This window comes from Anguilla anguilla, chromosome 13, assembly GCF_013347855.1.
Source record: "Anguilla anguilla isolate fAngAng1 chromosome 13, fAngAng1.pri, whole genome shotgun sequence".
Classification (NCBI taxonomy): domain Eukaryota; kingdom Metazoa; phylum Chordata; class Actinopteri; order Anguilliformes; family Anguillidae; genus Anguilla; species Anguilla anguilla.
The window spans coordinates 17,250,359-17,262,037 of NC_049213.1; the positions used below are offsets into that span (position 1 = coordinate 17,250,359).

The 11,679-nt window shown below is 40.8% G+C and overlaps 1 protein-coding gene across 6 annotated transcripts in view; it reads right to left on the reverse strand.

Moving 5' to 3' along the window:
• Window positions 1-104: 104 nt before the first annotated feature.
• znf362a (zinc finger protein 362a) overlaps window positions 105-11,679 on the reverse strand; it is a 28,625-nt gene continuing 17,050 nt past the window's right edge. For all 6 annotated transcript variants that reach the window (XM_035387442.1, XM_035387437.1, XM_035387438.1 and 3 more), the window contains exons 4-8: window positions 5,608-5,938; window positions 4,155-4,379; window positions 3,990-4,068; window positions 3,421-3,579; window positions 105-2,914 (exon numbers count right to left, since the gene is read on the reverse strand). In XM_035387442.1, the coding sequence (XP_035243333.1) occupies window positions 2,798-2,914; window positions 3,421-3,579; window positions 3,990-4,068; window positions 4,155-4,379; window positions 5,608-5,938 (911 nt within the window). In that variant the 3' untranslated portion in view covers window positions 105-2,797. The remainder of the gene's footprint in view (window positions 2,915-3,420; window positions 3,580-3,989; window positions 4,069-4,154; window positions 4,380-5,607; window positions 5,939-11,679) is intronic.

Below are 11,679 nucleotides of genomic sequence, written 5' to 3' on the forward strand. Positions count from 1 at the left end.
TGGTTTTGTTTGGGAAGATAATGAATGTCACTCAAGGCCAAACACTTCTGCACGTGCATTTAAATATAGCCTATGAACCCGTATTAAATAAAACGTATAACTGGTTACATTTATTACAGAGTCTGCATTTATTAAACAACAAAAAGATACAAAGTTTTACTTTTTTTTTTTTTTTACACATATGCCAATGTACTTTAAGTCTTGGCTGTGGATATCATAGCCAAAGCAAACGTCATATGGTACCACAATGCAGGACAAAGGAAAAGTATTTTAATAATAACTAGATCTATATAATAATTTTATATAGAAAATGGGTTAACAGTTAAGTACTTTATAATTTATATACAGTATATTTCATGCTAAGAAATAAAAACACAGAAGGCTACAAGACAGAGAACAACACTAATGTGGGAGAAACTCAGATGTGACAAACATACAATGATATCATAGTTAAGGCTTAAATGTGTATAAAAACAAAAAGTTGATCATTACCATTTAAACATAAGGATAAAGGATTATAAGACACAAGGAGGTCTTTTTTTGTATACACAAACATATCTATACAGATTTTTATGGGACACCCAAAACAAGAGTTTTCTCATTTTCAATTTAAAATATAAAAGGGCATTAGGTGTATTATAACATTTACATAGATAGAAAGAGAGAGAGCGAAAAAGCAGAGAGGCAGGATCTGTTGTTCTTCGCATAGAGTGTTCCAGAGGTGTGAACCTTGGGAAATAGGCTAGAGTCAAGAAGTGTGTGTGTGTGTGTATGTATGTATGTATGTTTCTGTCTATGTAACTGCATCTGTCTTTATGTCTACACCTGTGTGAGAAACACAAATGTCTGTATGTCCGTGTGTTTTAGAATGCATTTGTCGTGCCTTTGCGAGGAATATATTACGTGTGTCTGTGTTCCAGTTACAGACACTCCATCCTTTAAGCCTATCCCCTCTCATTCACTAAGGTTTCTAAGGCCACTAAGTGCTCCATACAGATTAGGGCTGGGACAGCTGTAAGCTGAATTTAAGATTCCAACAATTTTTATATATTATATATATGTACATATATAAATGTATACTAAAATATACTGTTTTTCATAAATGTCAAGTATTATAAAAGCCTCAAAACATGACATTAGAGATTGTGTTAAGACTGAACGATTTGCCATTCCTCTTTCTCCTGTCCCAGGAAATCTATGTTTCTGCCTCAAGTTTAGGATTTCCCGTTTTCAGCCTGCAAATGGATGGTAGGCCTGTAAGAAGCCTCAGTGAATGAGTGAAAGGTCTTTAGTACACGAGGTTCTGAATTATTAACCATTTACTGAGCAGATACGAGCTTCTGGCCTACACATTAGCATTGTCCAGCATTTCAACACACAATTATTATTTCTGTAAAAAACACTGTTGCAATCATCCGGATTAGCCAGTGTGAATTGCTACCAAACATATTCAAATGTCTGAAATTGTGGTTAAAGAGGAGATGGAGGGTGTAATGTATGTAGTGCACTGTAACAGAGGGACACTGTTATTCACAGCTGCAAAATAGACACCGAACAACTACCAAAACAACATTTAAAGTTGTTATTGTAACTAGACATAACGTACATACAGCTTCATCTCATTACATGCTGTAGGTAAACTGACTAATGTGAACACCCAATCAAATTGCGCCACTTCAGATTGTTGCTTTCTTGGTTCATGACCAACTTGATTTATTTAATGTATTGGAGGCCACGTGCATTTCCAAAGTATGACGTGGACTGTGCAAGTCGCTTTGGTTGTACTGTGCTAGATGTTTTCAGTCCCAATGTCTGCTTACAGTGTTGGTGAATAGTGAGAGACTGCAGCTGAATTTAGTATGTGAGAAATGGGACTGGCCAAAGGTAGGTAGACAGTCGTAAAGATAAATGGAGACTGACCAAAGCCAACAGACAAACAGAGACAGGACGACTAAAATGGACAGGCAGGGAGAAACAGATGGACAGCTCACTGGCCTGTGGTCCTGCCTTACTTGCTTTGGCTGGATGACCTTCAGTTGCGCTGTGGTTTAACAGCAGCATGACTCCTTTCCTGTCTGTGATTGGTGAAGAAAAGCATCCCTACACTGATTCTAATGGCGTGGGACAAATGCAGACATGGCGGCAGTGAGGAAGTGAGTTCAGATGACCAAGTTTTTTACCTTAATGGCCATTGGTCGGCGGAACAACAGATAAATACCAGAACAGATTCCTGAAGAGGAGAAAGCTGACTAATGTGAATTTGGACTGGCCCAAACTCGGAGTTCAGGGCACCCAGCTTAGTGCCACACAAAACAACTTAAAAAGTGAGGAGGAGGAAGAAAAAAAGCAGAAGAGGTCATTTAATGCTTTGTAATACTTATGGTCAGAACTTAAACAGTAGCTGCCGGAAGCAACGCCTTTTTTTGTCTAAACAGACTTAAAATCCTTTTTTGGCCAAAACTTTTAGGCCTGAAAGTGCAGTAAAATAGTCTTTGGATGTCCCAAACAGTCCCCCATCAGACCTATGGCAACGCCGGGGAAACCAAGAGAAAATACTTTTTAAAAGTGTTTTTCTTCTTTTTCTTTTGTTAAAATACAAATACAGTCTGGCACATTTTTGGATCCCGTACAAGGGGAAAACACACAACAAAAAAAAAAAAGATAATAATACCAGACACACACGTGACAAGTTGTTTGAGCCTTAAATGGAAGAGGAGAAGGGGTGACCTCACAGGCAGAGCCTCCTGAGGTGGCAGGGGAGGGGGCCAGGGCGGAGCCGAGCCCAGCAGCGGCGCACTCAGATGAGGGAGATGCGGATGGGCACGCTGGGCGAGTCCGTTCTCTGGGGCGAGTGGTGGCTCACCAGGTGCTCCACCACCGTGTGTTTGGACATATGCTTCATCAGGTACGTCTCCTGCGAGAGAGTGACAGAGAATGAGTGTCAGCAACACTGCACGATCACTGTAGTTCAGGCTTTAAAATAACCGACAGCTTTCCATGGTTGTGCCAATTTGAAGTTTTAAGCGTTTTGTTCCATGGTTTTAGGCCAAACCGTTTTTTTATTCCGGATTTCGTTTGCAAGCCTTCTTACACTTCTTACAGACACTCTATACCACAGTGACATTCATTCATTTCAGTTAGGTCAGGTGAACACTGCTACGGATACATTGGCTGCATCACATTTGAAAATGAAACATAAGATATAAGAAAGCAGTACTGCAATGAGTGTACTGGCACGCCTAAGTGTCACTTTGGATAAAAGTGTCTGCTAAATAAATAAACTGTAAGTGCCAAAACACACCGGGAATATTATCGCAAGCATTATAAATGACTAATGGATCAAATTTTGTAAGGGATATACTGTGCCCCTCTTTTTAACCTGCACAGGCACGGCACTGTTACTGTGATGCTATGACTCACAGAGGTGTAGGCCCGCCCACATATGCTGCAGCAGTAGGCCTTGGCGTTTTTGATGGCGTGCGCAGACAGGTGGATCTGCAGGGAAGCGGAGTCCGAGTACGCGCGGTAGCAGTTGGGACACTTGTAAGGCTTGTCTTTGTTATGCTGCCTTTGGTGGGACTGAGGACAAATGGGAGAATAAGTTTATTTACTTCCACAATACTAGGCACAGACAACAGTCTAACCATACTACTGTTCTCTTCCTGCTCATTATCATTATTATTGTTATTATTATTATTATATCGTGGGTGGTAAAAATTATACCAGTACAACACAGATATTAAGGTGTAACCCTATTTTGAATGCAGCAGGCCCCAACCTCACCTAAATGGCCAAGCTTGTTGTATAGCCCACTACCTTCAAGTAATTGAATTTTTGCAGGAAAAGTAATTCTCCTTTTACATTGTAAGACATAGCTCCTGGTTGCAATGAGACTCGACTGACTTTGATTTCAGGGTTACTGTTAATCTTATCTACTGCAAACAGAATTAACGCTAAAGTAACCACCGCCCACCCACCCTCCCTCTTACCTGCAGGTTGGAAAGCTGAGTAAAGGCCTTTTCACACCCTGGCGCAATACACTTGTAGGGCCGGTCACCTGTGTGAATTCTGTAAGACACACGCACACACGCACATCAATTGACTTGTCCAAGTGTAATAGAGTAAAAAAGGACTAGAGTGGAGGTGAGGGAGACCTGGTGTGCTGCTGAAGGTGGGAGAGCTGGCGGAAGGACTTCTCGCAGTAGGAGCAGTGGTAGGGCTTGACGCCCAGGTGTATGCGCAGGTGCTGGGCCAGATAAGAGGCGTTGGCAAAGGACTTAGAGCAGTGGGGGCATTTGTGCGGCTTGGCTTCTGTGTGGGACTTGGAATGAATCTGCATGTCCGACTTGGAGAAGAAGGTCAGCGGACAGACTTTACACCTGTGTGAAAAACACACACTTTTTACACTTCCACTGTAAACACACACACACACACACTCCCTTACAGTTTATGTTTAACATCCAAGTGATGAATACACACAGACAAACTTTGCAGATACACAACAGACTGTGTCTGCGTCCCAAACACATACACTGATGTGCACTGTCGTTCTAAATTAATACTGTAGGATGCAGTCTCTAAATGTTCATATTAGTGCAATGTGATGACAAATACAAGCAAGCCCTTCCACAAGATAAGTGACAAACCCCTCATTTGCTTTAAAAGAAAAGAAAAGATTGTACCGACTTGTTTGCTACATTGCAATAGTTACATGTTATTTCAAGAGTCATAAAAATCTTGCTATCACGTTGATCTGCATTAGAACAACAAAATAAATAAATCAAAAACCTCACCCTCTAAAACAAATATCTTTGATCACAACCACAATGCATGAGACAAATGTAGTAATGGGAGACACACCGATGATAGGAAATATCTGGTCTGGCTATTATATTACCCCACGGTCACTTGGCAGACACTCTTATCCAAAGTGACGTACAGAAGGGGAGAACATCAGTGTGCATCTCAGAAATATAAAAGTGTGATTTTACCAAGAAAGCGCAGGAGGCCCATTTATAATCAATTAGGGTAAACAAAAGAAATCAATAATTAACATGTGCCAAAAGGAAACGCCATTGTATAGCTAGCTTCTCTTTACACAGCATGCCAGTACTATGCCAACAAGAGATTCAGAGAGGTCTGTCTGGTGTGTGTTACAGTTTATGTAAATACGGAAATCCATCCTTTAACCCAAACACACTTTGCATCAAACCTGAAAAAAATGGTGCTGATTCTAAAGAATTAGAATCCAAAGAATAGCAGTAAATTGTATATGGTATATCATATTCACTATCTAGCAGTAAATTGTGTATGGTATATCATATTCACTATCCAGTAGTGAACCATGTACAGTAAACCATATACACTACCAGCAGTGAACAGTGTACAATGAACCATATGCACTACCAGCAGTGAACCGTGTACAATGAACCATATACACTACCAGTAGTGAACAGTGTACAATGAACCATATGCACTACCAGCAGTGAACAGTGTACAATGAACTATATGCACTACCAGTAGAGAACCGTGTAAGGTAAACCATATTCACTATCCAGTAGTAAACCGTGTACAGTATATCATATGCACTACCACGGGAGCTCCAACCTGTATGTTTTCCCCTCTTTAACAGGAATTCCAATGCAGGACTGGTCTGTCCCCGAGGCCAGGATGGGGTAGGGTACCACCAGCAGGGGGCCAGACGGGTTCTCCGCTTTGATCTTCTTGCGGCCACGCTCCATTTTAGGAGGCGGTCCCAGCAGCCCTGCTAGACCCCCGCTGCTCTTGATTGGCTCCATTCCCAGGCCGCTGGCCAACCCCGAGATGATGTTGGGGGAATGAGCTCCGCCCAGCCTGCTTTGGCTGCTAGAGGTGGGCGTGGTTGGGGTGATGGCCTCTGAGGTGTTGTGGCTGCCGGTTCGAGATGCCAGTGCCAGGCCTGCAGGACAAAGGCAAGGAGGCCATTAGAATGTAAACCTTCATGTAAACCACAGGTCTACATGAGCATGCTCCTGACACTACATAACATTCATTTACCAGACACGCTTAGTGCGAATTAACTACGCTAACCAAGAACAAAAGTACAAATTCTAAATCCTTACAGTCTTCATCCATAACAAGCTTTAAGAAGAGATCCATAAAAATATAACCTAAGACCATAAAAATACCATATCCTGAATTAGTACCAAAGGTAGGAGTGCTAGGGGAAGGGCAGAGGAGTTCTGATGCAGTCTAGGAGCTCCTGAATAGAATTCCACACAGGCAATACTGTGGTGGTACATATTGTGGTGTATGAATGGATGATAATGGACATTTTATGAATAGATAATAAAGGGTTTGTATTTTTTTAAATAATTGAATATGTTTTTGTCGGTAGAGCTTAGTGCTCTTTTAAACCAGCAGAATGTTGAATAAACAAGCCTAGCCCTGGCACAAACACTGAAATATGGGATGAACACAATTTTGGAATGTGAACGTGAGGCGGGAACATGCCTTTTCAATCTGCTGCGCTTGAATTGGGCCCACATTCTCACTAACTCAGCACAAAATACAGTTTTTCACACGAGTAACTCATTAAAATAGGGGGAGGAGAAATGCAATAAATAAATAACAAAATAGAAGCTAGAAGTACAAATCAATTTATCTCTTTCAGTGAAAATACACAATATTGTGTACCATACCACTCGCAAACCACACATCAAGACCAACTGAGTACCAAGTCAGGCACTAATGGATCCACATCCATTCGACAAATGCAAAAACAAACAAACAAAAACCCCCAAAACGCCAAACCTAATTTCAATGTTGTGATCACGCCCAGGCTGTTATGGACATCATAGAAGACTGTCATAGTAATCCGCAAATCTGGAGGGTATTCAATAAAGCCCACACCCCAGCACGAGTTTAGGCAATCGCAGACAACAGAACACCCTTTTGTCATATTCATCCATTAAAAGAATCCATTACCTACCTGTACAGTAGGATAGAATGGGACACAGTCATCTGAGATGACCTTCTTGCATGGACACTACTGAAAACGACGTTACAATGCCTTTTAAAAGTCTGCAAATATACTTTTTTAATTATGAAAGGCCATATGCATGCAGAATATGTTAGTACTGTAATATAACACTCAAAGAGCAGCTGAAAGGATTTTGCTGTCCTTTATTCATTTACGTTTATATTTGGCCAATTAGGAGATGATTGTGATCAGAATGACTGACAAACAGATTTTTAAAAAGTGTATTTATTTATTTTACACACAAACCAGTTATAGACCTGTATTGAAGACAACAACAATGACAATGACAGGGGCCCATCTGTGATTTTTAACCAGAAACCTCTGAGTAACAATTCCCTAATTTACAATTTTCTGTCCTGCAATATTTAATAATTTCAGAATACACAGCATAATTTATCATTCCCAATGTATTGTCATTTAATTGTTTTAGTATTATATTAGCATTAATCTGACAGTTAGCAATTTCACTGCAAATGATCTATTTCTTGTGTTCGCACAAACCATCTTTAAAAAAAGATCTGGCGTTGAAATACTGCACAATGGTGAGCGAACAGAGGAAGATAACTTACTGCGACTTACAAACCTAAGCCTATCCCCTTAGGTGTGTAGATGTAAAGGGAATACATCTACACATGTGAAGCATTACTACAGAATGTTCTCGGCTGTAGGATAACGAGGAAGCTGATTCACAGGCATATAAGAAGGTTGCTATGGCGATGAGTCACCATTCCAGGAACCACCCTTAGCTATAAATCTCAAGGTTCAGCCGGATGTCTTTCATACATTGGGCCACGCTCACATGTGATAATTAACTCAATCATAACTGGACTTGAACTATAACTATACTACAACTACAACTTGAACCTGTGCATGTTTTGCCTCTGTACAGTATGTTATGTGGAGTAAAGTTCCAAAGCCAGAAAATCTTATGGTTGCTTCCTTCTAGTTAGTACAGTCTTCTTCATTGTCTGATGTGTAAAAATAAGCGTATACCTTCACAAGTCCTGCACATCATCAGACACATTTGCCATATGTTTTAAAAAAAAATCTACCACAGGAAATACAAATGCAACAGAATATCCTTTCTCATAATGGTGCATAGTGATTTTTTTTTTAGACATACATTCGGCCTATTATCTACCAACTATCTTTGCAGCCACTGCAGTACTTTAAAAATCAAATACCTGAATAATGAATTAGGAGCAGAGATGATCAACCTATGGCATATGAGGTAAATGACAAGCTAACGCAATAAGAAAAACCTGCACACTTACAAGTAAACGGACAATGTTTTGACTCAAAGGGAGTCCTGACAAAGAAACATTGGCTTTTTGACTTTTTGAGTAGATAAAACAGGGCGGATTCACATCACTTGCCTCCAAACTTAAAAATACAAGAGGTACTCCTTCTCAGTGTTTCTCCTCGGTAGTTGATAGAAGAGACCACAGTCTTATTACGCACTTATGAAAAAATTCACCTCATTTTATTATGCATATGTTGTTACTTACAGTGCCCTCCATAATGTTTTGGTAATCAAACGGTAATCGATTCATATGTGGTTAAAGAGCAGATTCTCAGCTTTCATTAGTACTTTGTTCCATGTCCTTTGCATTTTCAATGACTGGTTGAAGTCTGCGACCCATAGACATCACCACGTTTTGAGTATCTTCTCTGGTGATGCTCTGCCAGGCCTGTACGGCAGCCATCTTCAGCTTCCGCTTGTTCCGGAGGTTGCTAGTACCCTTAAATTCTCTTTTGAGCATAAGACAAATAATCTCACAAAAAAAATGTTCTTTATCATAAAAGGCAGTGTATTTCATGTGCCTCTGCACCTCTGGCAGCTGCTCTACTTCTTGCACTTGCTGTCTCTCTCGAGACTACATTTTCCCCCTCCTGGGACTTACTGCACTTTGGTCCCTGATATTTACACTTGTGTTTGCAAATCATTCTGGATAAGACTCTGTCTACAAAACGCGAGTGAAGTTAAAGACTGTGGGACCATGTCCATTGCAGCCTTTGCCTCAAGTTCCCGTGGTTCATTGGAGAGACTTTGTCCATGATGTGAATGAGATGATGGTGAATCGCTTGATGGGAACTGTACTGCAGTTCCAGAATGGAAGATGACATGACAGAATTGGAAAAAAAAAATTGATTTAAAGCTTATGTAAAATTTTGATTTGATTTTGTAATTTAAACTTACAAAAGGCATAAGGTGCCCTCCATAATGTTTTGGACAAAGACATTTTTTTTTTCTTGATTTGTGTCTGTTCTCCACAATTTTAGATTGCTCTCTCTCTTGGGGCCTTATATTATTTATATAAATATATTGAATATTGATCAAACATTGTTATATAGAGAAATATTTGAGACATGAATGTATTAAAATTACAGCAAAACCAAATTGTTTGCTGTTCTGTATTTCTATTCATTTGCTTTTGTAATGTAATACAAAAGAAAATGAATGAGCTACGCCTCTGCAGCCACCTGTACATCCCTCCTCCCTCACCCCATTTCAGTTCTTAGGTAGACAGAATTTGATACTGTGGTGTGAAAAAATATTTTCCCTCTTCCTCATTTCCTCTATTATTGCACATTTGTCACACTGAATGGCTTCTTTTGACAAAATGTAATATTACATTTAATTTATTGTAAAATTAAATTATTTCATTTATTTAATTAAAAAAGTTATCAACCATGTGAAAAAGTAATTGCCCCCTTAAACTTAACTGGTTGCACCACCTTTAGCAGCAGTAACTACAACCAAATGCTTATTATAATATTATATCAGTCATTGACATCGCTGTGGATTAATTTTAGCACCCAATCTTCTTTGCAGAAATTCTTTAATTAAGACAAATTGGTAGGCTTTTGAGCAAGAACTGCTCTTTTCAGCTCCTGCCACAGCATCTCTAATGGGTTCAAAACAGGACTTTGACTAGGCCACTTGCTTTTGAGTTTTGGATCATTGTCTTGCGGCATAACCCAATTATGCTTCAGCTTCAGCTTACGGACAGGTGACTGGACATTCTCCTTAAGAATTTCATGGTACAGTGCAGAATTCATGGTTCCTTCAATACTGGCAAGTCGTCCAGGTCCCAAGGCATCCACACACCATCACACTACCACCACCATGTTTAAACTGCTGGTATGATGTTACGACTGTGAAATTGTGTATTTTCTTTACGCCAGACATAATGGGACCCATGCCCTCCAAAAAGTTCCACTTTTCAAATTATCTTTCATCTTTTGACTCAACTTTTTTTCATTAAATGAATGAAAAAGTCGCTCTGGATAAGAGCGTCTGCTAAATGCCTGTAATGTAAAAATAATTTTAAATGTTTTTTGTGCTCATTCAGTTTCCCTTTGTCTAATTACATTTTATCTAAAGATTTGAAACCATTCAGCGTGACAAATATCCAATTGTAAGGTTCAATTTTGACTGTCCGTGGATTTTGATCTTTGCCTGCATTCCATAGGAGTCGTAAAGATCAGAAGGCTGTAAACACAGCTGAAAAGACAACTGCCCCGCAATCTGGAGATTGCCATGAGACAGTCTCGTGACCTTTTTACCACACCAATGCTTGTGGTCTGCAGGAATGTGGATAAACAGATGACCAGGACAGTGTCTGTTTTCACATCATTAAAGCACCCACAGGCACCGTTGGGTCAGACAGGAACCTGGTTGACCATTACCCACATTTTGGATTGATAAAAGCATTATATGTAAGTGCATGTAAATACCTGGGAATTATATGATAAATGTGGTGGACTGTGAATAATTTCATCTGAAATTCAGGGGATGTGTGTATGTTATACAGACAGGCACACTGAGCTGTTATAAGATGGTATAGGGAGGTTTATCCCAAGTATGCATTACTTACATAAGTGTTTGGATTATAGAAAGACCACCAACTTGGGCCTCCATAGAAAAGTATCTAGGAGAATGACAGATAAAAGCATATTTTCTCTCCTCTCAGACTCTGAAGTTTCCCAGCTTCTGCTCACCCACCGCCCTACCACCTGCGCCCTCGACCCTATCCCCTCATCTCTCCTCCAGGCAATCACACCAGACATCCTCCCTTTTGTCACCTCCCTCGTGAACTCCTCCCTATCTTCTGGATGTTTCCCCTCATCCTTCAAGAGGGCCCACATCACCCCACTGCTGAAGAAACCCACACTAGATCCTTCAGTCATTCAGAACTACCGCCCGGTATCTCTCCTCCCTTTCCTATCCAAAACACTTGAACGTGCTGCATCTAACCAACTCTCTGCTTTCTTCTCTCAGAACAACCTGCTTGACCCCCACCAGTCTGGCTTCAGGCCTGGCCACTCGACCGAGACTGCACTCCTCTCGGTCAGTGAGTCACTCCATGCCGCACGAGCAGCCTCCCTCTCCTCTGTCCTGATTCTTCTAGACCTCTCCGCTGCATTTGACACTGTGGAGCACTCTATCCTCCTGTCCTCCCTGGCAGCAACAGGGATCTGCGGCACAGTCCTTGATTGGATTGAGTCTTACCTCTCTGACCGTTCCTTCCAGGTTGCCTGGGCGGGTAAGGTATCACCACCCCGTCCCCTCGCCACCGGAGTTCCCCAGGGCTCAGTCCTCGGTCCCCTTCTCTTCTCCTTATACACCAGATCCCTTGGCCCTGTAATATCTG